A 26223-nucleotide genomic window follows, 5' to 3' on the forward strand; every position below is an offset into this window, starting at 1 on the left:
AGCAATGATGTGGGGAGACTCAATATAAGTTGTAAAATTCATAGTCCCTTGGAGTAGGGAATATGTAAAATTCATAGTCCTATGGAGTAGGGAATATGTAAAATTCATAGTCCCATGGAGTATGTAAAATTCATAGTCATTTGAATTAGGGAATATGTAAATATGTAAAATTCATAGTCCTTTTGATAAGAGAATATGTAAAATTCATAGTCCTTTGGAGTAGGGAATTAGTAAAATTCATAGTTTCTTGGATTAGGGTACAAGTAAAATTCATAGTTCCTTGGATTAGGGTATAAGTAAAATTCATAGTCCTTGGATTAGGGAATATGTAAAATTCATAGTCCTTGGATTAGGGAATATGTGAAATTGATAGTCCTTTTGGATTAGGGAATATGCAAAATTCAGTCCTTGGATTAGGGAATATGTGGAATTCATAGTCCTTTTGGATTAGGGAAGATGTGAAATTCAGTCTCATGGATTAGGGAATATGTAAAATTGATAGTCCTTGGATTAGGGATTATGTAAAGTTCATAGTCCTTGGATTAGGAATTATGTAAAGTTCATAGTCCTTTTGGATTAGGGAATATGTGGAATTCATACTCCTTTTGGATTAGGGAAGATGTAAAAATCTACCTCATGGATTAGGGAATATGTGAAATTGATAGTCCTTTTGGATTAGGGAAGATATGAAATTGATAGTCGTTGGATTTGTAAAGTTCATAGTCCTTGGATTAGGGATTATGTACAGTTCATAGTCCTTTTGAATTAGGGAATATGTTAAATTCATAGTCCTTGGATTAGGGATTATGTAATGTTTATAGTCCTTTTGGATTAGATAAGATGTGGAATTCATAGTCCTTTGGATGAGGGAATATGTAAAATTCATAGTCCTTGGATTAGGGATTATGTAAAGTTCATAGTCCTTGGATGAGGGAATATGGCAGTAGGCTGTTATAATGGTTCTTGTAGTGAAAATGTGAGAAGCCTCTACCTTTCATGTTCCCTGGGTGTATGATTTCAATGTTTGGGTAGAACTGACAGTTCATGTGGTGAATTATTCTTCTAAAGTCGTCAGCACCAAACAACTAAATTAAGTATCTCACAGACGAACTGCAAATTTAATGGGCTGGGATAAAGGCAGCGATGGAAACTGAACTGGTCCCTACTCCCTAGATTAAGGGTTTAGGATCCAGGATAGGGCTATATGGATCATAAAGTGAAAGAAAAATCATCGAACTTTCTCCTTTACTCCTGAACATATAGTGGACATAGCAATATCTCCTGCATGTTAGGAATCCCTATGTCTATATACAGGTCTGTTTTGGTATCACAGCTAAGGAAGTGTTCGTGTTCTTTGGCTTATTCTGTTTTTATTTGCCTGCCATGAGCATAAACAGCAATCATTCCTCAAGTCCACCCAGAAAGATGTGTTCCCTAGTAACAATTTCTACACAAGCGATATACATATTTAACTTCATATTTTATTTCAAATCGATAACATAAATACATAATTTTATGTATATATTTAAAACATTTATCACAGACAAAAAAGTTGTCAACTGTATATGCTTCAAAACTCTTTAGTTGATTGAAATATTCCATCAGTAAAATGACTCTGTAGGGACCCTATGATAGAAAGTTTATAGAAAATCAGGTAAACAAGATGACTGTAAGGACCCTATGATAGAGAGTTTATAGAAAAATCAAGTAAACAAGATGACTGTAAGGACCCTATGATAGAGAGTTTATAGAAAAATCAAGTAAACAAAACTGAGAAATATTGTACAGTCCAACAGGAATGTATACATGTGTAAAAGGCATCTCAAAATGTCTTCACTGAAAAAGGTGCAAAATAATTTTACAAAGAATGTCCAGCACTGTTAATACTGAGAAGTGGTCTTCCCAAAGTATAAAAGAGTTCCTACACAAGCAAGTCATCATTTATAGTCCTAGAATGAGTTGGGAACACTTCAGCCTACACTCTCAATGGCATGCTGTACAGGGGGCAGTCTTTGTGAGGATGGAGGGCGAGAGCCCATTTCAATGTCCGTAATCTCCATCCTCAGTCTCTTAATTTCTAACTTCTGCATATCAATGATTTTATTCTTTTCCTCCATTTCGGACTGCATCAGAGCACTTGGCCCCTTGGTGGTGAAGGCCGCGATGGCTGATGGGTCATTCTTGTTCTTCTTGCTGTGCATTCCCATGGCTGCTTCCAGGTCGTGGATCTGAGTTCTTGCTATTTTTAGCTCTCTTCTCAAATCATTGATTTCTTTAATTAATGATACATTCTCCTGCAACAGAAAAACACAAATATTGACTGTTATCATGTTGAGGTCATGTCTTTGAAAGATCAGGTCTAATTTGGAGAAAAACAAAAAACTGAACCTCTGTGAAGATCTACGAACCTGCATGATGCGAACATTATCAGCCCTGTGGATTTCAGAATCTTTAGCCAGCTTCTTACGAAGGGAGGCAACTGATCTCTCTAAATGCTCCCTCTGACGACTGTACTCCTTCTGAATATCTGCGTCTACACTGGCTGACTCAGTCTACAAAGACAATTACTTCTATGAAAATGACAATCACTTGTATGTAAAAGGCCAATAACTCATATGAAAATGACAATTACTCCTATGAAAATGACAATAACTCGTATGAAAATTACTTGTATGAAAATGAAAATTAATCGTAACAATTAATTGTATAAAAATGACAATTACTCGGATGAAAATGATAATAACTTGGATGAATTGATTGACTGGTTGCGGTTTACGCCGTTTTGGCAATATTTCAGTCGTTTTATGGTGGATGAAAATGACAACTACTTATATGAACGTGACAATTACTCTGATGATAATGACAATTACTTATATGAACGTGACAATTACTCTGATGAAAATTGAAACGACAATTTGAACAAGATCAATATCTATATATCCTAATGTGTCCCTGCAAACAATTAATACTTACAATGTCATCTCTAACATGCTTGGCATACAGGGCTTTAATGGTCTCCTTCAACATTTTAGGGTCCTGAATGTAACCCACGCAGTTATGGAGGTCGGTTTTGAACTGCTTTAGTTTCGCTTTAATATCATGCACCTGTAAAAACATAATGAATATGAAAAGGTTGTGGATTTTATGCTTAGAAGAAAACTTGAAGCTACCTCTACTGCAGAAATCTGATGCTACCTTTTCTCTCTCTAGGTGCATCTCTTTGTCGGTGGCTTTGAGTTTTTGGGTCAGTTCCTTGATGCTGAGCTCCAGTTGAGTGTTCTGTTTATGGAACCTTTCCAACTCACTTTCCATCTACAATACATAAGTGAATGTCAGCATATGTAATGGCATTGATTGAAAACAAATTACACAACAAACGTGTCATGGACGAGACTTGTAAAGGCACCATCCTCACTGACCTCCTGAATCTGGTCCTTCATCTGTTTGATATCGTTCTCTCGAGGCTCAATCTGTTTCTTTAACTCCTTGATCTTGTAATCCAACACAAACTTGAATTTCTCCAATTCTTGATTCTTCTTTTTCAAGTCATAGATTCTCTTTTCCTGGACAATGCAAAAACAACAGTTATGATAAGCTCACATTCAACAACTAAAACCTTCAACAAGCAGATAATTTTTTGCATTCTGCCAATGCAGACAATTTAAGACCTTACTTTGTCTTGGATGGTGTCATCTCTCTCCACAATCTCTTTACGAAGCCCTTGAATATCTTTCTTCATTTTCTCCTTCTCACCATTCAGTTTAGAAACCTCAGATTTAAATCTGTTGATTTCCTCCTTGTGGTCGTCAATTTCACGCTGTTGGCTGATGAACTAAATAGAGGAAGAATTTTCATGTAAAACATCTTTGACATTTTTGACAACTATTAACATGCATCATACTCATGTAATTAAATTTCCATATAATCTTTTATCTTTTGTTAGTTTTTACCTTCTTCTTCATGATGCCAGTTTCTCCTTTGAGTTTGATGTTCTCCTCGCGTTCTCTACGGAGCTGAATTTCGTAGTTATTTTTGATATCGAGGATTTCTCTGTCCGAATCCTCCTCTATCTGTTTCTTGGTTTCCTCATACTCTTTGTTTTGTTCTCGAGATTCATCATTGGACTAGAAAACAGATTACGTTAATTAGGTACAATTAGCAATTGAACTTTATAAAAAGCAACCTAAATTCTTTTATTTTGTATCAAATGGTAATGACACATAAAAAACACAGAAACTGATAGAAATACCGGCACTAAATGAGAGGTGTTTTGAGGCGTTTTAATTGCGAGCTGTTTTTAGACCTACCTGTTCTAGTTTGGCAGTCATCTCCTGGAGTTTGGTTTCGTAATATTCAGTCTGCCGCTCCATGTCTCTCTGTTTGCTCTCTTCTTTCTCAATCAGCTGACGTTCATATTCCTCCTGCATTTTCATCATCTTACTCTGCATCTCCTGGAACTTCTCATACTCCAACATCAACTTCTGGTTGTTTGCAGACTCTGTGGACACAAGATCAAATCCCATCCAAAATTTGAAATTTGCACCACATTACACATTGCCATACAAGAATGTTCCTATTTGTGATGAAATGAGAACTTTTCTGTTCTAGTCCTTACCCATATCCTGCGTTTCTTTGGCATGCTTCTCCATGATTTCTTGCATTTCCTCTTCATGTTTCATTTCCTCTTTGTCTTTTTCTGTTTTCAGCACCTGAAAGAGAAACAAACATCTATCATTTCTGGTCTGAAAGTTCCCAATCATTTAAAACAATCACTGGACTAAAAGGATATACCTCAGCTTATTTATTTTAAACATCGAATGTCACAAATTATGTATGATCAATATGAATTGTTCCTATGAAAATGAAGGGTGATATTTCTCATAATAAAGGATGGATCTAGAGATAAACTGACCTGGTTTTTGGTTTTGAGAGCCTCCATCTCCTGAATGAACTTCTCAGTCAGTTCTTTGATCTTGTCGTTATAACTCATGTCCTTCAGTCTAAGTTGATATTCATTCTCGGATTTCAACTCCTCAACACGAGTTTTCAAATCAGCCATCATGGTGTTCTACAAAACAATACAGAAATGAACAATACAAATCCTACTGAGAGAAGTTTTCATTCAGTCTTCCTAAGTAAGTGACATTTCATCATGTTATGAATATGCATCAAATCCTATGCCTGAGTTTAATATATTTGTATGGTAGGATGGATAAAAGTTATTCATTGAATTTAATTCATGTATCATGTTTTTTTTCATATACACTAACCTTCTCCTCTAAATCGCTCTTCGTAATTAGGATTTCTTCAGCCCACCCAAAGTCCTTGTCTCTCTTGAGTCCTCGGCCATCTTTATCCTGGATCTTCCACAAAATAATGGAGGCATCCTCTGCCACAGTAATAAGGTACTGGTCATCGTAAGAAATCTTCATCTGTCAGAAAAATAATACAATATGTAGATTCTACCCAAGGACATTGCAATTACTGCAGCACTTAAGGGAGATAACTCTTTTAAGAGAACATCTTAAAAATTTCTTAATAAAGACACAGAGAGTTTGAGAACATTTCTAAGAATTTCAATATGGTATCATACAAGAAGTTCATCACAAACCTTGGTGATTGCAGCACCATGTCCCTGGTGCTCTGTCCATTCTCCTGGAACATTGAGGGGGAATTTCATGGACCACAGAGTTCCCTTGGTCGTACCACAGAACAACATCCGGCCAGAGTGAGACATAGATATGCTGCTTAATATTGTCTCCTGTGTTTCAACTTGTCTCAAAATCTTCAAAATATAGAAAAAATGTTTGTAAGAAAAAGTTACAATATCTCAAGAGCATCAATCATTAGAATTAGCAATAAAGAAATCATCAGAACTCTCCGTATTTCAAGTTTGAATTTGCTTACATTTGCTTCCGCTAGAGTAATTTCTTTGAGTGTCTTGTCAGATCCAACAGCAAATGTGTTCTTTCCATCAGGTGAGGTAGCGACGCCATAGTAACTACAGGACTTGAGCACACAGTCACCTGTGCGTTTTCCTGAGTAAGGATCCCACTCGTACACAGCACCATCCATGCCACAAGACACAATTTTACTGTCGTCGGGAAACCAAGTGATGGCCTTGACCCTACCACTATGACCTTTCAAGTTGGACACACTTTCAAATGTAGTGGTAGAGAAAATCTGAATAATATTGCTTGTGACAGCTGCAAAGAGGTGTCCTCCATTGCTGAATGCACACTGAAAGGAAGAAAATAACCATTTCATGAGAGTTACCTACATAGAAAGATACCCTCATTATGTTGCATTGAATGATCATGTTTTGAGTTGAACATATTTTATTGTCAAGATAATAAAGACACAAGGATTGGGCACAAGTTCTAAAAAAAACTTAGAACTCCCTCTCCTCTCATTTTATGTCGTTCATGTCATTATAGATTTACCTCTTTGCATGTACGCATGGGAAATTCTTTGAATGTTCTGATGTCATCAATAAGCAAGTTCATCAATCGGAGTTTGTCACTGAATCCAACCAGGATGTACAATCCAGAGGGATGGAGAGCGATGCTCAATGCCTCCTCAGGAAATTCTCTGTACAACTCCAGGTTACTAGAAAACAAATCAGATGACAGACTACATAAACAACCTCAATCACAGCTAAGGTATATAAAATTTAAATGTAGTTCAATCCAACATATATGGAAAGTGCTCCTGAAAATGACCTAAATTTTGTAACAATTTGAAATAGATGTACTAGTGAAACCTCTGAAACATCTCGATTGTGTCTTACCAGGTTTCATAGTTCCAGATTCGGACAGATTTGTCAGATGAGCAAGTGGCTATCAGCGGTTTTCTGATGCAGACATCCAATCCCAGGACTTGTCCATTGTGGAAGGACTGGGCCAGTGTCTCAAAGTAAATCTGGTCCCCATCACTCTGAAGAAAGGCATTCACTCAGTTAAACATACATAGGGTACATGAATGTTTTCAACATAAGATTTTACATTGCATAAGATCCCCTAATTGCAGGTACATATATCATTGCTTTCAAATTATGGGAACCTTTATAAAATCCCACCTTGTACACTTCTATGACAAAATATGTATGAAGAAATGAAGACAATGCACTTACTCTTCCGAGATCTGCACTTGGTAGTGTGATGTAGTACAGCTGACTCTGGTTGGTGCTGGCGACTAATGTCTCCTCTGATGGACTGACAGTCAAACAAGTAATGACCTGCTTCTGGGCACTGGTGGGATCGGCACTGTTACTGTCCGGTGGAATCTGATTGAAAAAATAATTCATTCATAATGTAAGTGTCTGTTTAAAGAATTGATATTCTACTACCAGTCCTTTCTGACATAATACCGATCAAACCTTTTTTTTTTTTTGCATTACAAAACCATATATCTTATCTTAACCACAATATTTATTTCACCTTCAATCCATTTACGTTTATTTCTATTTTTTCAAAATGTATATATGTAAACATAATGAAATCATTCTTTTTTCAAGCTTTTGACCTAATCATACCTTGATTTCTCTAGTTTTCTTGAAGTATTCTTTATCATCCGTCTTCTCATACAGATGAACGGTTCCGGATCCACAGGCACAAGCAAATCCCTTGGAGTAAGCAACAATGGCAGTGACTTGTGGGATTATGGTAGCCAAGGAATCATTCTCCTCATCACCTGTCTTCCTAAAATTACACAAAAATAACACCGTGATCTAGAAAACTTTGATTTTGAATCCTGATATTTATTAAGATTATACACATATCTTCGTAAGCTGTACATTGAATTTTAAAAAAACAACCACGACCTATTCAAACTCATATGCTCAAATCAGATAGAAAAAAAATCAGTATCAAATCAATATCAAATTCAAATCAGTATGTTCAATACACTTACTTTTCATCTTTGTGTTGTACAGGATTGAATTCATTTTTAGCTTCACCCTGTTCAAACAAGAACAAGTGGCCTGTGTCAGTGCCAACTACAACTCTCTCATCAGATACCCATGCATGACACAGATAGTTATGTGACTCCATCTTCTGGAAGTTAAGGAATGGCTTCAGAGCTCCTTCATGGTATCTGAAGTGTTTAAAAATTCCATTTCCAACAACACAGAGCTGTGTGTTATCCTGAGGATTGAAGCTTACCTGAAAGGGTGAAACAAAAAAGTTATATCGTGAATATCAAGAGAAATACTGATTCAAAATAGTCTCCGTAACTCTATCAGAGAAAATACTACTGGCTTACTTAACTAATACTACTGGTATACTTACTTGGTAGACTGGTGCATTGGTGTTAGGGTTTGACGTCTTCTGAACAGCCATTACTTTACTTTTCTCCCATGTCCAGTACAGCAGTGTGTAATCAGGTTTTCCTCCCTGTGCCACCAGATATTTGGAGTCTGGTGAAAAAGCCAAGCTGACATACTCATTTGATTTGACGAACTCTGATGAGCTTAGAACTTTTCTCTTTCGAAGACTATGCAGATCATAGATGGTTATTACAGGTTTCTCCCCCTTTTCTGCAATGGCAACATATCTGCGATTTGGGCTGACAGTCAGTGCTGTCATTCCCTCACTCCCTGATGTTCCAGCAATGAATTTCTGTGATTTCTGGTCAATGTTGAACAGGATGCAATTGGCTCCAGCAGGATACACAATCGTTTGTTCATCATGGTAGCAAATGTTGCCAGACACACCTTGTTTTAGGCCAAAGATGTGCCTAGCCATTGCTACGGCAATAGACATCTTGAATGTTTTTGTTAGCCCTCTCTGAAACTGAGCAACAAAAGAGTTGTATATAGGGAAAATGTTTACCAAAAAATAAATAATGCAATTTCCTATATATAAAAAAAAATTAGAACATACGCATTAAGAAATGCTTCTTTGTAATAAGAAAACACAGTAAAAGAAATATATACATTTAACAAAACGATTTGCTCAATACGAAAGATCCCCTAGTCACCAGTGAAATCCGTGAAGAGTCAAGTAAAAAATCCTGTAAAAACTGTATACTGAAATCTTATTTGAAATGACATTGATAAAAGTCATTGATTTGAACTGCCTGGACCAAATCTAGACATTGCAAATTAGTGTAAACAACAATCATATAAAAAAAATAATAAAGAGTTACCTGTCTCTAATGTAAATCAACCAGTTGTTCTTATGGTTGCCGTTGGAAACACTCCGCACCAACAGTAACTTCCGGTTTTACGGAAATAAAAAAAAAATCATCACAATATTATATTTAATTTTAATACGCATACAAAAATATGCTTTAAAATATGTCGTACATTAGGTATGTAATATAAAATATACACGTTATATTAATTAAAAAATATAAATAAAATAAATATTGAAAAGATCGGGGTAATCTTAGGAATTCCACGCAATCCGGAATATAGTTGAAATTTTCTTCAAAATCGAGATTGATCTTCATTCAAATCTATTCGAAAGTTCGATTTTTTATCAGATGATTTATCAAAGTTTCTATTGAGCTTTGTTTTTTGTTATGATTATGAGAAAGGGGAGCTGAGAACATTTCACAGTAGACCTAGCAGACAAACCGCCGTTGGTTCAGAGTTTATATAAGAAATAATGGCTGCTTCCATAGTGCGATATCGTTTTTCGAAAACAATTTGTTGTAAAAAGCATCTATTTACAAAGTTTTCAGTGCGGTCTGCAAGCAAATACAGTAAAACAATCGACAAAGTGGAAGAGCCATATGAAGATATTCGGGATGTCAGTCGTTTACCAGAGAGACTGAAGGTTAAACTAAAGAAGAACACTGTAAATGCCATGCCGACTCCCGATTACGTTCCAAACTATTTAACAAATAATTCACGGGGTATAAAGCGATTTAAAAGAAAAACTTTTGCAAAGTATGGACAAAAATATGACATTAATCCCGCAACTTTATGGCCAACAGAGGAGGAGTTGGAAAAGGAAAAATTGAGAAATGTATATTTTGATCCTCCTTTAGAAGAAAGTATGGAAAAGTTGAGACTTTCAAAAGAGGAAGAAGAAAATAATATACGTAAAAGGTCTGTATTGTGCCAGTATGCAACTATGCATATGATGATTTAACTTTAGTTGTCGGGGTCACATCTAATCCGAGATTCCTCTGACTCTCACCAGTACTTTTATATTGTGACATGTGCACCAATGTGTAGTGATAGTGGATGAGCAGATCATAGGATCTGATTTTAATTAGATTGGGGGTGGGTTGGTGTTTTCATAACAATAACATGCATTGCAAACATTGTTTATCTAGAGCACCTGTTACCCAATTCTTATTGATTGATTGATTGTATCTTGTTTAACGTCTCACTCGAGAATTTTTCACTCATATGGAGATGTCGCCAAGACCGGTGAAGGGCTTCAAATTTAGGGCGTTTGCTAGGCGCTATGGCCATTGAGCAGTGAGGGTTCTTAAATTAGCATGCCACACCCACTGTGACACGGGACATCCGTTTTTAAGGTCATCTCGGAGGACCCGTGACATTCACACCTGATGCCTAGCATTTGGCGATGAAACTTTCACTACCTGTTTTAACGACTTGGGTCTGTCGTGGCCGGGATTTGAACCCTGACCTTCCGCATGCGGAAGGCGAACATTCTAACTTCTAGACCACTGCAGCGATCCAATTTAAATCACTGTGTTCATTTAATGTCCAGCTACCTGTTAATCTTGATACAGGGCTTGAAGCTAACTTTTTAGGTCACCAGTCCAGCCGGACTGATGGGGTATAATTTCAACCAGTCCGCAGAAAAATTTACCAGTCCAACAGAGTTTTCCAGAAATAATTAAACATATTTAATTTCGTTAATGTTATCAAAATGAAATTTAGCTCAATATGTCTCAGACAATATTGTAACACTTAAATGTGGGATTTATATTTACGAATCAGATTCGTCTGATATCTACAGATCAAAGCATGCCAAATGTGTGTATAAGATTTCATAAGTATATGCTTTAGAAAATTAACCAGTCCCACCGGACTGACTAAAACAAATGTCAGTCAGTCCGCCAGACTTTTAACCAGTCACAGACTGACGGGCATATGTTAATTTCGAGCCCTGTGATATGTCGAGGTACATGTTTAAACATGTCTGTCTTCAATTGTCAAGCAATGCTATCTGTGACTCTAGTATAGTACTGAAGATATTTCGATCACAGTTTCAGCAAACCCAATGTATTAAACTTATGAAATTACATTTAATTATCTAATGAAAATTATTAATCAACAATTGATCCATGTAATGAAAAGACTTTATCTATATTTATCTTTGCAAGAAATGTACATTAGACAGTAGGTTTTGATCATTGAAAGTGAAAAACCAAATTTTGGGGGAAATCTTGGATCAGTCCCTTTAAGAAACAAAGTTAGTATTCTATGACTTTGAAGCGTGTTTACTCATGGGCTTCTATGAGAGTCTCAAGAGAATTTTGCATTTAGCATATTTTCATCTACTTGAATTACAAAATTGGAGAAAAAAGTTGTCTATTAGCCATAGAAGGCATTGAATTTGACCTTTCTGCACTTAAAATTCCACATTTTATGGAGTGCCAAATTAACATAAATTTTAAATAATTGAAGATATTTTTAATTATTTTAAGATATCATCTATTCATTTGATGCATGCAACAATTCAGTTAAAGATATATTCAAATAATTATAATGATATCTTTAATTCTGAATTATTGTGCACATTTATTTAATTGAATAGTTGATAGCAGTAATTATTCTGCAGAATTGATGAGCGCTATAATTGTTGCTCTCTTCTGGGTTAGCAGTAATTCTTCTAGAGAGAAAAATTATATAATTCGAGATTATCAGATATCTTCAATTCAACATATCCACAACTGAGTTAATGATCTCTGTACTTGGAAGTTTAAAAGAATTAATGTGCACATTGTCATTCATTCTATAAGTCGGGCGTGCATAAAACAATGCAAACTCGTTCATATTATCTATGTAATTTTTGTAGGCAAGAAGAAATTGAAAAGAATATGGGAAAAATGAAGGATTGGATAAAAGCATATGAAGATCGAAAAAAGAATGCAGTGTTAACTGAACAAAGAGATGATGAAAGGCGGAAAAAGATGATTGACAAACTACATGACCATTTTGGCTATCAAATTCATCTGCACTCCACTAAAGCGAGAGAATACCTGAAAGAGCTAACAGAGAAGGAAAAGAAGGAGAAGAAACTTCAACACAAACAAGACAAACGGGACAAAGCCCAGCTACAACAGGGAATGTCACAAAGTGAAGAATAAAATCAAATTTATAAAACTACCAGCATTTTGTTGTGTAATCCATACGACTTTGTATTCTGGGAGATTAATTACAATATCGATCAAATCTTGATGATCTGGGGCTAGAAACTTTCTATGTTATCAACTTGTAATTTTTTATGGCATTTGGAAGTCTGTATGTGTGAACCAAATTAATTGTGATATTTTAAATTACCCGCTGCTCTCTTAGAGCGGCCATTGAATTTTAATTTATGACGTCACACCGTCAGTTGCGGTTTATTCCATCAGCAGCACTGTAAACATGACAAGTCACGAACATTTAAGTTTGGAACTGTATATAGATGAGTACATTCTTTCGCAAGAAGAAATTGAGAAAAAAGAAGACGTTCAGTTGAGTTGCAGACCAGGCAGACCTGACGGTACACATTTCTTCATACAAATGTCTCGAACCTCAACTTGTCATTACGCAAATGATGGATCCAAAGTATACATAGTCTTCTTTTTTTTGCAGATGACTTGGTTAGGTCAGGAATTTCGAAAAAACTTTTTTTTCACATCTCCCCTACGCATTTGTGCAATTAACAGCTTGACAGGAAGGCACCAACCTATTCGTAAAATCTACCACATTATGCACATTTTTGATGATCTTAGAATCTCATCAAAACCGGAACAGACGGTGTAACGTCAAAATTATTGATTTTTGTGGTCATGAATACAAAACAGTTCCACATCATGGCGGCCTATATAGATGGCGGGAATTTCAGTTCTTAACGTTTTCAAATTAGTACTGAAGCTTATCTAGGCCTAATATCAGCAGAATAGCATGACAAATTTTTATCATATAATTAATCCTATCATTTATCATGTAAACATTTTTTGGGTTGCCTTCCCCTTTAAGGATCAAGGTATTGGAGGTGTCCTGAAACGAATAAGATATTCATTTTTCCATTGGAGGGGGCGGGGGTAATGTACATAAAATCTATACATGCTATCCACACTCCAGGTGTCTGCGTTTCTGATCAGATTAGCTTTCTCACTACAATAAAGAGGTTTAAATCCTGATGACTTGACAATGTGTTCCCAGACAGGGAATTTTTAATAGCTATGCTGGAGTCACTTCATCACAGGGCTTGCTAGATAGGGAGGAGTATTGAATGTTCATCACAGGACTTGTTAGATAGGGAGGAGTATTGAATGTTCATCACAGAGCTTGCTAGATAGGGAGGAGTATTGGATGTTCATCACAGGGCTTGCTAGATAGGAAGGAATATTGAATGCAGTCACTTCATCACAGGACTTGTTAGATAGGGAGGAGTATTGAATGTTCATCACAGGACTTGTGAGATAAGAAGTCGCTTCATAACAGGACTTGTGAGATAAGAAGTCACTTCATAACAGGACTTGTTAGATAGGGAGGAGTATTGAATGTTCATCACAGGGATTGTTAGATAGGGAGGAGTATTGAATGTTCATCACAGGACTTGTTAGATAGGGAGGAGTATTGAATGTTCATCACAGGACTTGTTAGATAGGGAGGAGTATTGAATGTTCATCACAGGACTTGTTAAATAGGGAGGAGTATTGAATGTTCATCACAGGGATTGTTAAATAGGGAGGAGTATTGAATGTTCATCACAGGACTTGTTAAATAGGGAGGAGTATTGAATGTTGTCACTTCATCAAAGGACTTGTTAGATAGAGAGGAGTATTGAATGTTCATCACAGGGATTGTTAGATAGGGAGGAGTATTGAATGTTCATCACAGGGATTGTTAGATAGGGAGGAGTATTGAATGTTCATCACAGGACTTGTTAAATAGGGAGGAGTATTGAATATTCATAGGGATTGTTAGATAGGGAGGAGTATTGAATGCTGTCACTTCATCACAGGGCTTGTTAGATAGGAAGGAGTATTGGATGTTCATCACAGGACTTGTTAGATAGGGAGGAGTATTGAACGTTCATCACAGGACTTGTGAGATAAGAAGTCACTTCATCACAGGACTTGTTAGATAGGAAGGAGTATTTGATGCTGTTCCCGTTCGACCATCCCTCTTTCAACACAACGGACAACAAACAAAGGAATCAATTAGCGTTTTATTCAGAGTCATGAATATAAACTTTGTTGATTCTAAAACAAAACACTCTCAAAACAGAGAATAACTATTATTATAAAAATGACCATCAATGAATACTCCAACTCTTGTTTCGTTCCAACCGTAGAATTCTAATAACAAGTTCATGAAAACAAAATAGAATTCTGGTCTGCTATGTATCATTAATTCGTCATAACACAAGAATATCAGTAAAGCTGATGGATGCTCCCCGAACTGCATCTAACCAATTAACTACATAAACTGCCAAATGGTAAGATGCTTGTTGGCTCTGTACTCTGTAGTTCAAACTGATAAAAAACTTGAGGCAAACAACAATCTGAATGTTATTTTGTCTCTAGATAATATCAAAGTACAGGTCAAGCCTGATGCATTTTACTGAACCCGTTTGTAATAAACGTATTGAATCGAAAATCTAGGCAATGAATCAAGCATTGAATCCAGTGTTTATATTGAACAGTATCGATATTTCAGTGAATCGTTTCGGCCCTATTTTCATGTAACATAAGACACAATGATCAATAACTTTTGAATTTTGAAATACTATTGAAATGAAGGTTTTATATATAAGGAATATGTTGAGTGACCTTGACCTTTACAAAATGACCTTGAATAACTCATTCAGATACCTTGGTCCAAAAGATCAATAATAGTTGAAATATTGTTGAAATGAAGGTTTTTTTCCATATACAAATACAAAGTATATGTTCTGAGTGCCCTTGACCATCACAAAATGACCCTGAGTGACCTTTGTCTGAAAGCCATTTACCTGTTACTTCTTAGTGTAATATATGATTAATTGATTGTATCTTGTTTAACGTCTCGAGAATTTTTCACTCATATGGAGATGTCACCAAGACCGGTGAAGGGCTTCAAATTTTAACCTTTGCTTGGCGCTTACGGCCATTGAGCACTGAGGGTTCTTTAGTGTGCCACACCTACTGTGACACGGGACATCCATTTTGATGGTAATCTCCGAGGACCTGTGACATTTACACCTGATGCCGAGTGTTTGAACATGGCAGCAACTATATCCACCCCCAAAATTTTTCAGGGAGCATAAAATTGATATCTGCTATTAGTTCTGTGAAATATTACTGTCGGATTCTCTGTGGAAGTTTACTGTCCGGTTCATTTCTACTAGCTCCGTGCAATATCACTGTTTGGTTCATTTCTCATAATCACAGAAACTCTCCTGTCTCTCTCAATTTTCTGTCCCATAAACATGGATTCCTTCTCATCCAGTACAGCGTGCTTATAACAGTACCTTGATTTGTCTCTGAAATACAGATGAAATATGTTTACAACATGAAGCCCACGGGCCACAATGATGCACATGTTCAAATGTTTATTCTTACTGTGAACCTACACCGAGCCAGTGACAATACGAACAAATTCGAATGCACTGTACTCACTACATAATGTTGTTGGCACGTTCATTGCAGTCTTGTTCTTCAAAATGTTTTTAAACTTTTCATAACAGTCGTATGCAAAACTTGCAACCCAATTAATTGTGACTGAATTAAGAATCCTGAATCACTACATAACAAACACTACACTAACCCTTTCCTATGAAAAAATCAAAAATCATCACAGTTCTTTTTCCCTTGAAAACAAAACTACTTTTGCAATATGCAATCAATGGAGAAAAAATTTAGCTTGTAGAGTGTCTGCAAGCTTTATCTATGAAGCCCCATAGTGACCTTAACCTTTTCACCCCAAAAGCAATAGGATTCTCCCTCTTATAAACAAAGCTACATTTGAACCCAACCAGCGGATGAAATTTGATGTAAATTAACTGAGTCTATTACATTTCACTATATCTTAATGGTATCCCCTTGGTAGGAGTACATAAGCCTTTCACTTCACCACTTTTGTGCTGTGTTTGATGGAATTTTATCCAATAGGTCCAGAAACAATTTAATTAAAATTAGATGTTAGATCTGCTCGCGTACTCGCATACATAACATCTTATGTATGCGAGTACGCGAGCGGATCTAACATCTAATTTGTGCGAGCGGATCTAATATCTAATTAGATTGGTCCAGAAAAGAATTTGAAAGAAGTAAAACTTAAAGCAAATGACAAACAATGACTGAAAAGCTTATCTATGCCTTCTGGCTCCTGGGAGTTAATATTTTGTGTGAGAAAAAGTGAGTTTGGATCAATACATGTAAAGTTTTACCTCATGATATATAAGGATCTTCTGCTGAGTAAAATGTCGGCCCTTCTCGAATCATCTTCTTCATGTGTAAGTCTCATCACAGCTGTCGACAACAGTGATAGGCCAGCTATTGTGTTACCACAGAACTAAAATGGGGACAAAACATTTGGTGAACAAAACTATACTTGATAAACGTCTTTTATGCACATGTACTAGTATTTGTATTTAGAAGTAAATATTGTTAATGTTAAAGTGCATATATTGACACACACAGCATTTCAATTCCTAACAATTCACACTTTAAAATTTTGGTTCATTATTCACTATCTGTTCAGTTTTGTATATGTGAAAATTTTCATGGGACTTTAGTTTTATCTCATCGTATATTCTCCATTAATTTGCATGACTTTATTCAAGCAAGCACTTGAAACATTTAGAAATGTCTGTGATACTTAATCAAGTCTGGTAAATAATTACAAGAATTTTATTTGCGCAAGTAAAATAACATTTACGTATGTCCTACTGCAGTGAAAAATCTAGGCATTAGATTGGATGACAAGCTGGGAATATGAGGCCATGTACCCTGCCAAGAATAGATGGGATACAAGATAGCGTCGATAGATCTTTATAAGTAACTGCTTCATAAAATGAACATTGTTTTCTGCAGTAGGACATTTTCGTTTTATGTATTCTTGGCAGGGTATTTGGACTCACTTTCCCTGACAAAGTATTATTCTCCCCCATCTATTGGCTTGGGAGAACATTCCTTTGACAAGGAATGTGAGTCCATACACTCTGCCACAAATCCATAAAACTAATTTCGGGCAGTATTTTTTTTTTTTTTTTACTTTTTATATAGTCATAAACATATTTCAACTTACTCTGACTGCATCAATATGCGGTTTTATTACTCCACTTTTTTCGAGATCAAGAATGTGTACATAGGCTAGCTTTGAGACTGTGGGAGGGAAGGCAATGTTCGACACTCGCTTTAGAATGCTGCTGTTCTCTGAATTCCACTGTCGTCTTTCTGTTTCCCTATATCCGTGTATAGCCTGCATGATAAAACAGTCAGGATCAGTTACAGAATTTCTATGCATTTAACCTGACGTGAAAATATGTATAAATGGATGTGCTTTTTTTTCTAAGAAAAATAAATGAGCACATTATTTATGTCAAACTTTAAACACTAATTATGTATTTTAAATATAGGGTTTGCACCCTTACTGTACCCTAGGTAATGATTTTATTGTTTAAAGGTGAAGATTGTTAAAGCAAACATTCTGATTAATTCTAAAGCAATAAATGATACAAACACCTTCAGAAAATGAATTTTTACATGAAAGACACAATTCTTGTAAAATTGCATCAAGGTCAAAACTTGACCCGAGAGGAAGTTTCATAATTTGAAAGCATAACACAAAAAGCATAGAAAAAAAGATTTAGGCAAAGGACCATAACTCTAGTAATGGGGGAGCATCTGTTTTTGATCATGAAAAAGAAGTCACATCAAATCATATCATAGCAAAAAAATGAATGTTATATAAAAGCCATAACTTTTATATTACAAGAAATGTTTTAGAATCATATATGTCCCTGTGTGGCAATATTGAAAAAGATCTACTTTAATCTAGGGTGTCTGTAATGATGGTGAAAAATATGGGTTATCTGCTAGTCAAGGGCAACCACAATATTAAGTCTGATCTCTATCAGGGGTTCTAGAGATAATAGCGGTATTTTTATATCCAGAGTGATTTGAGATTCAAAATGAAAAGGAGTTATAATTCCATAAGAGATCTTGACCATTGCAGTCATCTACTCTTTAGGGGGTACCAGTGTACCTGGTTTGATATCTGTCACGCAAAGGGTTCACAAGATATTGAGTAGACAATACATTAATATGACCAGAAAGTAGAAAATTTATGGCTGAACTAGGAATCAAACCTGGGACCCCTGCCTCACTAGTCCTAGGTGCCTCTAACCGCTGAGCTACCCAGGTCGATATCCAGTCCTTATAACCCTAATTACTACATTCCTCCCTCTTAATTTGTCTTTGCCCTTGAAGACACGTACAACCCACGTTGTTTTCGCCCCTAGCAGGACAACCTGCAGTTCAGGGGTGGTCTCGGCACCTGACTAGTGAGGCAGGGGTCCCGGGTATATAGGAGAGGAGAAAATCTGTGGCTGGACCGGGAATTGAACCTGGGACCCCTGCACTCCTAGTCAGGTGCTCTAACCACTGAGCTACCCAGGCCAATATCCACAGTCCGTATAGCCCTAATTACTACATTAACATGACAATATATATATATATAATTAATTGATACCTATAAGATAATGAATAATAGATCATTTTGGGGTCTTTGTGGACTCAATTTACATAGGTGTTATGTACAGGTAAGTGTATAGCCTGAAGAAATAATAAAAGAGCCGAAACAGGGGTGGGGTGGGGTCGAGTTATAGTATATATCCATATGATAAACGTATAAATGCAACAAAACAAATCCATGTGCACTAACATCATCCCAGTGGTCTCGTTCATATCTTAAACGCCTCATATACGGATTCAGTTCATTCATCAAAGAACGTTCCTCATCTTCGGTAATGAAGTCATTGTACACAATAAAACTATCAATAAGATCACTAAATGCATTGCGGTCGCTAGCATCAAGCCATTTCGGACTTTCTTCTACAGACGGGATCATGTTGGAGGCAAACCTGAAAATGTCATGTTTTGTAATCAATGTATTCATTTTCCAGATAGGTCTATGATTTGAAATTCTCCTTAATACACACGTTTTTAGGCTTAAATTATGCATTTTCACTAAGTAATTGCAAAAATACAAAACAAGGTTAGACAACATATACAGTTCCGGTTTGACAGACACATATTAGTTCGTTCGTTCATTGTAACTTCAAAATAATATTTCTCAAAGGTTTTATCAAAAGCCTATATCAAAGCTATGGAAATATCATGAGTTAAAGCTGTTGCTTCATAATAATGAAGATATTTTACAAATTTTGAAATAGTAAAAAAAAAATGTACAAATTAGCCTATTTCATTGAAGAAAAAAAATCTGGATTCGCAGTGCGCTTTTTACAATGGAAAAACAAATGTGTGTTGTCAAAGTAAATTTTGTTTATGGTTGACCCAGGAACCAGTTGGGACTGTTTGCATTTACTGAGTTAGTAGATCTATCTACAGAATATGTTTGTGCTCCATGGAATTGTTCAAAGATGATCTGACCAGGTACCTGGTGTATTGGTATGTACATAAGTTTCTACTGTGTTGCTACACAATATTACACACAGGTCTACCAAACTTAAAGGATTCTATCAAAACAGTTCATATAGACACTGATACTTAGATGTGTAGTATGTTCAGCAACAAGCATAATGAAATCTCTCCACCCATTTCCTTTGAAAGGCTTATGGAAAGAAATAGCTGAATTATAACAGATTTTAAGCTTGACTTAGCAGTTCAGCGTGGGCTGACCTTACAACATGGTTTGGTTTGAATGTTATATTTTGGTTAACAGACAATCTTGAGGGATCTCGCCGAGTTTACATGGGTATAACGGTTATGTCAATCTTGATAGAATGTTCAATCATTAGGATAAAGGGTAGAACCCCACGTGCATGTGTTTGCAATATGTAGCAAAATGTATTTTTGGGTCAATGAAATGATTTTTTTAAAAACATTTTATAATAAATACCTTTAAACCGTTGTGCTATACATTAAGCAGTCTCTGACAACTTGTTATGCAAATGTTTTTTTAAAAAAAAAAAAAAAAACAATTTTTCTATCAGTTTAGTAATGAGCTGACTTTTTGTATGTCTCCGTAAATTAACGAGTTGCAAATCAAGTTTGAGCTTCATGTTGCTAGACCTGTTCTACAATTCTTTTACAAATAGTGATTGCCGTTTGACTTTGAAAATTATTCACTGTGTATTCCAAACTTTTTATCTATTAAATGTGCTTGCAGATAATGAGTATATTGGTAGTGTGTACCTTTCTTCAGTTGAAGATTAAGTTTCACTTGCTTATTTTGGTATACTTTTATCAAGGCTTATTGCCAATGGACTGGAAAAAATTAATCAAGCCAGGAAATTATTCTTTTTTTTTCCCCATTAAACGTTCCATGAATTAATAAAAAGTGTTTTTTTTTTGTTTTTTTTTTATCTATTTGTCACAAAGTGTGTCAAATGAACTGTGTTGCAAAAACATAATTTAGATTTCGTTAATACAAAATGTCATTTTATTGTCAACTTGGTTTGGATATCTTTTAAAAGTAAATAAAATATCAATATAAAATCTTTTTTGATAAAGTAAGTCAATGTGTTTCTTTCTGCATGTCAAACAATGTCAATTTGCAAGTAGTTTCCTGGATATTATATATACAAGCAACGAAATAACATGAAATAATAAGAATTGCATTATATTTAATAACTCCCTGAATACTGGGTGATGAAACTGTGTGAGAAACTTACTGAGCAGATTCACTTTTGCAATGATAAAGATTTGTCCCACTCCCGCTTGTAAACAAAGTGTTTTGTGCCTTATTATGTACAAGAGTTCTCCAAAGGGAAATAACTTGTACGTATCTCGAAACCGGTGTATTCAATTCTCTTGACATCTTATCAAAACAAAAGCAGTACATCATATGCATGAAATATTATATATATTCTATTTTCGTTTGATTTGCCCCTAGTATTATTTTGACATCCTTGGACCTCCAGATATTTCAAATTTGTGTGTCAGCAGGGCATTTTTGTCACACTGACCCACTCACCTGTCTAGTTTCCAATAGATTCTATTGAGAGTACCTGGGCTTTTGCTGGGCCATAACAGTCCACAGTGTGAATGCCAGGGACGAAACTTGGGATTACTTTAACTCAAATGGGTAGGGCTGGTTTTTGGGAGAGGGTCCCAATCCCATTAGATTCATTGATTGTGAATTTTATTGGAATATTTTGTTCAGATTAGGAATTCTTTAATCAATATATAATCACCCAAGTTTTTGTTTTTTTCTTAGACTCTCACTCATTCTGTAATGACCCCTTCTCCCCCTCAAACTACATGTAGTTAATGTTGTAAACTTTCTTTCTTTTTTGAATTTCCTTCTTTATAAAATGTCTTACTGTTATGCCCTCTGGGCCCAAAATTGGAATAAACTTATTTAATCTTATCTTATTTTATGTAGTCTAGGCATCTCTGTATTTTTCTGTATTCTGACAAAAGGTGATTATTTGAGAAATGCATCCTACTTACATTGTCTCAGTATTGGGAATTTGTGAACCATGAATTGGGAAAAGTTTTCTTATTTTCCAATTGAGAAGGGACCTTTAATCGGACCCATTTTAAGGAGATCGATGACCCTGGTGTGGTAACTAGATAATTGTGATGTCACATGATTACAGACAATGATGGACTTCTAAGTTCTACTACCAGAAATGTAAATGAATGTGCACTTCTAGAATGAAGTGCATAGAATTTGAAAAAATATGTAATAAAAAGGTGATTAATTGAATGTTGGGTAACATACTAGGGCGGAAACGATACGCCCCCTTCACGATACGATACATATTGCAATACTTATGCCACGATTCAATACTTTCAATACAATACAATAAACAGAAGAAACCAATAATAACAATGAAGAAAAAATTAACTATCAAGATTCAAAATCATAATTTTAAAAGCAAAACTGCCAAACGGTGAGATGCCTGTTCGCAGTAGTTTAAACTGATATTATAGTTTATTATTATTTTCGTCAACCTCAAGGCAAACAACAGTTTAAACATTATTTGACGCTATTTTGTCCCTCATGCAGGTAGAAATAATATGTACTGGCCGAGACTGATGTATTTTACTGAACCCATTAAGTGTATCGAACCGAAAATTGAGGCAATGAATCGAACATTGAATTGAACATTTATATTGAACAGTATCGATATTTCGGTGAATCGTTTCAGCCCTATAACATACCCGCCCTCAGTCATCAAGCAGAATTGTCCCTCGCAAGCTCGGAAAGTTTTACCATGCAATGATCTGATATTTCCCAATATTCAGTCAGTAACATACTAGTACTAGTATTATCACAGTCTTTAATTTTAATATTCTAGTGTGTTCTCAGAAAATTATCTAAAATCATTGATCTGACATTTGTCATATGACATGTCTTGGCTGTTTGCCAACATGATGATGTCAATAGATTAAAAAGAATTAATTAATAACAGTAATAAGTAAATTTTTCATGGAAATTTTCAAAGGAAAACAATAAAAAGTACATGTTCATTAGATTCAATGTATGCTTTACATTTTAATCAATTTCAGTGGCTAAATTTAGTACCAAGTTGTATTTTCTCAAAGAGTTACTGAAAGAAACATAATTAAAGCAATTTTATTTTAAGACCTCAAATAATTAGGTTTTGTTGTAGTTATATAGTCCAACGTTGCAACATTTCAAAGAATGAGTGATTTAAAGAGGTCACTGAGCTGTGAAATTGGCAGACTATTTAATGATCTTACTTTTATGCAGAAAAGTCAGACTATTTGTTTTACTATTTGGTATGAAGAAAGCATGAAATATTAAATGATTTTTGAAGTGCTTTGAATGTTTGGGGCAAAATTATTCCTTTGAATAAACTGAGTGTTGATTCTTTAGTGTTTTCAATTGACAACAGAAGGGTATATTGATTTGAATTTATTTTACATGTACTGACATTTTTGAACACACTGAAAGATTTGTCCAAGTATCATAAATTGAACGACTGATTAATTATGGATCTGTTCATTTTCAGATTCATTATGGAGGAACCAATGACACTTCAAAGGGAATACAAAAGTAGACTGGTTGGTTGAATTATGTAATGGAATCAGGATAGTTTGAACATTAAGAATGAATGTGCCAAATGTAAAATGAAATTTCATTCTGTGCATGGAAAATTTATAACTCTTTCGGAGAGTAAAACAGTTGGCACGAGATCTGACACAGCCTACTGTCATGGAATAGTGTTCAGTGACCAACCTCTGAAGGTCACCCAAAAGGTGTCATTTGAGGTCAAAACTACAGATGCTTGGAGTGGGGGAATCAGAATTGGGGTGACTTCTTTTGACCCTGGAAAGCTGTCAAGTTCAGACCTACCCAAGTATGCCATTCCAAGTTTGTCCAAGAGAGAGGGATTTTGGATGTGTCCAATAAGTGAAGGAATAATCTCGTCAGGCAGCCGGGTCACTGTGTACATAAACAACAGGGGTCAGCTGCAGTTTTTTGTCAACAGTCTCTACAAAGGAGCGTGTCTCAGAGGACTTCCTATCGGAAAGCCTCTATGGCTGTGCCTTGATCTTTACGGAAACACCAAAAGTGCCAAGTTCATTAAAGCAGGTAAATGGGTTGTAGTGTGGAGTTTATTTCTGTCTGAGCGTTAGGTTTGCTGGAGAGATATTGATTGAGATGTTAATTACCTGACTTGATGCACAAATCAATGTCAGTTTAATGATACCAAGTTTTACTAACAGTTTCAATAATTCAGTGTTTCTCACTCATTCATATAATACTGTCCATTCTTTATTTTACTCGAGTACTTAATATCGCGAAATGACTCCAAGATGCCAAACTGCAAGAACACGAATTTGTAAGTGGTCTGTTGGTCAAGAGCTTTTACATGTATTTCAGCAATATGAAATTAAAAGGGAGGAATTTTTTTTGGCGAGTGATTTGAGGTCGAGGGGGTACTCAGAACTCTTGGCCGCTGGTTGCATAGCAAGTATACATAGTAATCCCCAAAAGCTTAGATATTGTGTATAGATTTGAATTAAGATTTTATTTAGCTTGTAAAACACCTTAGCTGTTAACACCCCCCCCCCAAAAAAAACCCCAAAAAATCACCTGAGTAGGGGAGAATATTGATATTCAAATTTAAGAAAGAACTGTATGTTCACTTATTTTAGCAGGATTCATATTATAGTATTTTTTGTGGTGAAGCGAGAGTGTTGATTTATATACACAGAAGCTATTACGTCAAGATGATTCAAATTGCACAAACTCATTTATGTAACAAATCTTAAGTATGGTACACATTTAATAGATACACTTAGTCACTTACTATATGCTGCAAATGGATCAGATATTTTACTCAAGCACATATGACCCGGACTTTATTAATAATTATGTGACAAAACAACCATATTTCTGGTTTATCATTTTTGATTTTTTTTAGCTCACCTGAGCTGATAGCTCAAGTGATGAACTATTCTGATTACCCATTGTCCCGTCATCCGTCTGTCTGTCTGTAAACTTTTCACATTTTCTACTTCTTCTCCAGAACCACTGATCCAATTTCAACCAGACTTAGTAAAAAACATCCTTGGGTGAAATGGATTCAAGTTTGTTCAAATGAAGGGCAACACCCTCCTCCAAGGGGAGATAATAATGAAAATGTATAGTATGGTGGGGTTATTTTAAAATCTTCTCAAGAATCACTTAGCCAGGAAAGTTGAAATTTACATGAAAGCTTCCTGACATAGTGCAAATTAAATTTTTCCTGAACTATTCAGGTGTCCGGGTAACGCAGAGGTAGCACAGAGGTAGCACTCTCGCTTCTCACCACTGCGACCCGAGTTCAATCCCCGTGATGGCAGTGGTTGTATGTGAGAGGGTATGGCGGTTGCCCACATGGGTTTCCTCCGGGTACTACGGTTTCCTCCCACATAAAAGACCCCCTAGCGCAAACATCCATGCATCAAAGGACCCCATTGGAAATAAGCTTTTGAGCTTTCATGGGTTATCCTTGGTATTTGTATGTATGTGTATACCAAATAAACATTTATTTATTCAAGGTAGGGCTTTCATATTTTGTATATATAGATTCTTTATGGCAAGACCTTATTGACATATTCAATATCTCCTGAACTATTCTAGGTGTATCTTTCATATTTTGTATAGATTTCTTATGGCAAAACCTTTTATTTTATACTATGACCTTTGACTTTGAAAATTGACCCACTTTTAAGGAAATGTAACCTGTTAGACATCTTCAGAACTATTGAGGATGGGGCCTTTATATTTTCAGGCTTTCAAGCGGGCCCTTATTTTCCTTATTTTTCTACAACAGCCCTTATTTTCCTTATTTGAGCTTTAGAATCTTAAAAAAGCCCTAATTTTTTGTTGAAATTCCTACATTTCCAAATTTTGAAAGTTTAAATAAATTTGACATAAAGTAAGTGTTGGAATTTATTAAATTTTGTCTTAGTATACTTTCAGAAAATGAATATGTTGATTAAATGTACATCTCAGAAGACATCTTGTTGGTTATCAGTTATATTCGGCATTGATTGTAAGCCATGGGAGTCCACCTGAATTATATCATGGTTTGTGCTGAATGCCGAATATGGCTGTTGATGACCACTGGTATGACCTTCTGAGTGGATAATTAGTTTTTGTATTATTGCCCCCTGCAAATGGTGAGTAAAACATTTTTTCTTTCCTATTGATTTGTAAATTTAACCCTTATTTTTGTCTAAAAAGCCCTTAAAAATCCTATAAAAGGACAAGATTTTTGATAATTTTGCCCTAAAAATGGCCCTTATTTTTTGCAAAGTGTCACTTGAAAGCCTGTATTTTGTATATAGTTTTTTTATGACGAGACCTTGTTATAGTCATATTTA

The 26223-nt window shown here is 35.5% G+C and overlaps 4 protein-coding genes across 4 annotated transcripts in view; 2 read left to right on the top strand and 2 right to left on the bottom strand.

Annotated features, from left to right (window-relative positions):
* Positions 1-1461: 1461 nt before the first annotated feature.
* LOC125669911 (cilia- and flagella-associated protein 57-like) lies at positions 1462-9227 on the bottom strand. The gene is made up of 20 exons (XM_048904745.2): positions 9148-9227; positions 8289-8792; positions 7912-8162; positions 7535-7700; positions 7133-7285; positions 6791-6936; positions 6444-6609; positions 5908-6240; positions 5612-5785; positions 5271-5432; positions 4913-5068; positions 4616-4709; positions 4308-4498; positions 3951-4124; positions 3674-3832; positions 3420-3563; positions 3196-3312; positions 2974-3105; positions 2409-2552; positions 1462-2294 (listed from the first exon to the last, which is right to left on the bottom strand). The coding sequence occupies exons 2-20, from the start codon at positions 8760-8762 to the stop codon at positions 1971-1973; spliced, it is 3660 nt and encodes a 1219-aa protein (XP_048760702.1). The 5' UTR covers positions 8763-8792; positions 9148-9227; the 3' UTR covers positions 1462-1970.
* Positions 9228-9405: 178 nt separating this feature from the next.
* On the top strand, positions 9406-12319 carry LOC125669913 (growth arrest and DNA damage-inducible proteins-interacting protein 1-like). Its single transcript, XM_048904748.2, has 2 exons — positions 9406-10057; positions 12006-12319. The coding sequence occupies exons 1-2, from the start codon at positions 9612-9614 to the stop codon at positions 12295-12297; spliced, it is 738 nt and encodes a 245-aa protein (XP_048760705.1). The 5' UTR covers positions 9406-9611; the 3' UTR covers positions 12298-12319.
* A 2040-nt stretch (positions 12320-14359) lies between these two features.
* LOC125669912 (alpha-ketoglutarate-dependent dioxygenase alkB homolog 7, mitochondrial-like) lies at positions 14360-19440 on the bottom strand. Its single transcript, XM_048904746.2, has 4 exons — positions 19073-19440; positions 17435-17608; positions 16575-16699; positions 14360-15668 (listed from the first exon to the last, which is right to left on the bottom strand). Exons 1-4 carry the CDS (start codon positions 19415-19417, stop codon positions 15530-15532), a joined length of 783 nt encoding a protein of 260 aa, XP_048760703.2. The 5' UTR covers positions 19418-19440; the 3' UTR covers positions 14360-15529.
* Positions 19441-19652: 212 nt separating this feature from the next.
* Positions 19653-26223, top strand: part of LOC125669862 (uncharacterized) — a 39930-nt gene continuing 33359 nt past the window's right edge. The window contains exons 1-2 of the mRNA XM_056163806.1: positions 19653-19818; positions 23358-23941. Of these exons, the coding sequence (XP_056019781.1) occupies positions 23476-23941 (466 nt within the window). The 5' untranslated portion in view covers positions 19653-19818; positions 23358-23475. The remainder of the gene's footprint in view (positions 19819-23357; positions 23942-26223) is intronic.

This window comes from Ostrea edulis, chromosome 4 (genome assembly GCF_947568905.1).
Source record: "Ostrea edulis chromosome 4, xbOstEdul1.1, whole genome shotgun sequence".
NCBI classification, from domain to species: Eukaryota; Metazoa; Mollusca; class Bivalvia; order Ostreida; family Ostreidae; genus Ostrea; species Ostrea edulis.

What these genes read in the sequence shown, in the direction of transcription:
- LOC125669911 (XM_048904745.2), bottom strand. Translation starts at nt 8,762, where the DNA reads ATGTCTATTGCCGTAGCAATGGCTAGGCACATCTTTGGCCTAAAACAA. An exon ending in ATGGTGCTGCAATCACCAAG is followed by an intron (nt 5,433 to 5,611) that starts GTTTGTGATGAA and finishes TTTTTCTGACAG; the next exon opens with ATGAAGATTTCTTACGATGA. An exon ending in ATGACACCATCCAAGACAAA is followed by an intron (nt 3,564 to 3,673) that starts GTAAGGTCTTAA and finishes TGCATTGTCCAG; the next exon opens with GAAAAGAGAATCTATGACTT.
- LOC125669913 (XM_048904748.2), top strand. Translation starts at nt 9,612, where the DNA reads ATGGCTGCTTCCATAGTGCGATATCGTTTTTCGAAAACAATTTGTTGT. An exon ending in GAAAATAATATACGTAAAAG is followed by an intron (nt 10,058 to 12,005) that starts GTCTGTATTGTG and finishes TAATTTTTGTAG; the next exon opens with GCAAGAAGAAATTGAAAAGA.
- LOC125669912 (XM_048904746.2), bottom strand. Translation starts at nt 19,417, where the DNA reads ATGTTGTCTAACCTTGTTTTGTATTTTTGCAATTACTTAGTGAAAATG. An exon ending in CGCATATTGATGCAGTCAGA is followed by an intron (nt 16,700 to 17,434) that starts GTAAGTTGAAAT and finishes TCCCCATTTTAG; the next exon opens with TTCTGTGGTAACACAATAGC. An exon ending in AGATCCTTATATATCATGAG is followed by an intron (nt 15,669 to 16,574) that starts GTAAAACTTTAC and finishes TCTGTATTTCAG; the next exon opens with AGACAAATCAAGGTACTGTT.